Here is a 1,623-nt window from a genome sequence, read left to right on the forward strand (position 1 = left end):
GTGTGTGTGTGTGTGTGTGTGTGTGTGTGTGTGTGTGTGTGTGTGTGTGTGTGTGTTACCGTGCTGGTGAGCTGCAGTCCAGACTCAGTCAGAGCATCATCACTGAAGCTGGACTCCAGGCTGATGATGTCATCAACGATGGTTTCCTCCATCTAAGAAGAGAAGCACAGGTTACCTGGTGACACCTGGTCTGAAGAAGGTTTCCTGAAGCTGAAGCTGATCCAGGTCAGCAGGGACCTGTTCCACCAAGGACCCTAACCCCCCTGCAGGACCCTAACCCCCCTGCAGGACCCTAACCCCCCTGCAGGACCCTAACCCCCCTGCAGGACCCTAACCCCCCTGCAGGACCCTAACCCCCTGCAGGACCCTAACCCCCTGCAGCGGATCAGTGGACATGGTGGACACAGGCTCAGGGTCCTCACAGTGAGACACACCATGGATGTAGCATTAGCCATGCTAGCAGGTCTCTGTCAGACCCAGATCAGCTGAAACCTGACTCAGATCCTCTGGAGGAACTGAGTCAGCAGACAGGAAGTCCTCTGCTGATCTGTTGCTTTGCAAACACCAACTGGAGGTCCGTTTAGTTCTGAGCTGAGCCATGTCCTAATGTCCATCTGATCCGGGACCAGGACCAGGACCAGGACCAGGACCAGGACCAGGACTGAAACAAACCTTTGTGTACATGTAGTGTTTATTTGATGAAATACTTTTTGTTTGGGGTCCACTGGATGTCCGGGGGCGTAGCCCAGCTTGGGGGCATGGCACGGCTGCACAGCTGGCTGCTGATTGGCTGTCTTGGTGTTGGACAGGTACTGACGGACCTGCTGCCTCTGAGCCTGCTGAATGTGGTACCTGGTGGGGTTCTCCAGGTGAGTCTGCACCTGTTGGACATGAACAGGTACAGGTGCATCATGGGAACGTCTCAGGTTCCTGTCTCCTCCTGGGAGCTGCAGCTCCTGCTCCTACCTTCAGGACCTCCACAGGAACCTGAGCAGGTCTGCWGGAGGAGGAGGAGCAGGAGGAGGAGGAGGACACAGACATACAGATGGGGGAGGAGGAGTCCAGGGAGGAGCGATGCTGCTGCTGTGCCTCCTTCTGCTCCTCCTCCAGAGCCTGCTGACGCATCAGATCCTGACGCAGCAGAACCCTGCAGGAGGACAGGACAGGTTTGACTTAAAGTGTCCATGTCCTTCAGACGGACACAGAAACACAGAAGAAGAAGAGGCACGGCTGTTTACCTGGATGACATCACACATGGAACTGAAGAAGAAGAAGAGGAGGAGAAAACTGCTGCTGAGGAGCTGAAGACAGAAACACAAAGTTTAATTTTATATAAGATCTGAGCAAAACAACAAGTCCAGATCCAGGAAAAAACAGGAAGTTTGGAGAGTTTCACCTGTCAGGTGCAGCTCACTGGTGACTTACCTGCTGCTGACTGGCTGGCTCTTGATCTTATAGAAGGTGTCACTGTCTGAGGGAATCAAACCGTCCACCTCGATGTCAGCCACGATTCCAGACTCCACCCTGTTACAAAAAATCAACCAATCAGAAACATGTCACTCTAATCAGTCAATCAGAAACATGTCACTCTGATAAACCAATCAGAAACATGTCACTCTAATC

General features: G+C 53.0%; 1 protein-coding gene across 1 annotated transcript in view; it reads right to left on the bottom strand.

Annotated features, from left to right (window-relative positions):
- Positions 1-1,623, bottom strand: part of LOC106533782 (transcription factor E3) — a gene marked incomplete at its 3' end in the record, with an annotated part of 15,001 nt that overhangs the window by 9,405 nt on the left and 3,973 nt on the right. The window contains 5 exon segments of the mRNA XM_014030215.1: positions 60-152; positions 708-881; positions 967-1,147; positions 1,239-1,301; positions 1,426-1,524. Coding sequence (XP_013885669.1) covers positions 60-152; positions 708-881; positions 967-1,147; positions 1,239-1,301; positions 1,426-1,524 — 610 coding nt within the window.

The sequence above is a fragment of the Austrofundulus limnaeus genome, unplaced genomic scaffold (assembly GCF_001266775.1).
Source record: "Austrofundulus limnaeus strain Quisiro unplaced genomic scaffold, Austrofundulus_limnaeus-1.0 Scaffold1018, whole genome shotgun sequence".
NCBI lineage: Eukaryota > Metazoa > Chordata > Actinopteri > Cyprinodontiformes > Rivulidae > Austrofundulus > Austrofundulus limnaeus.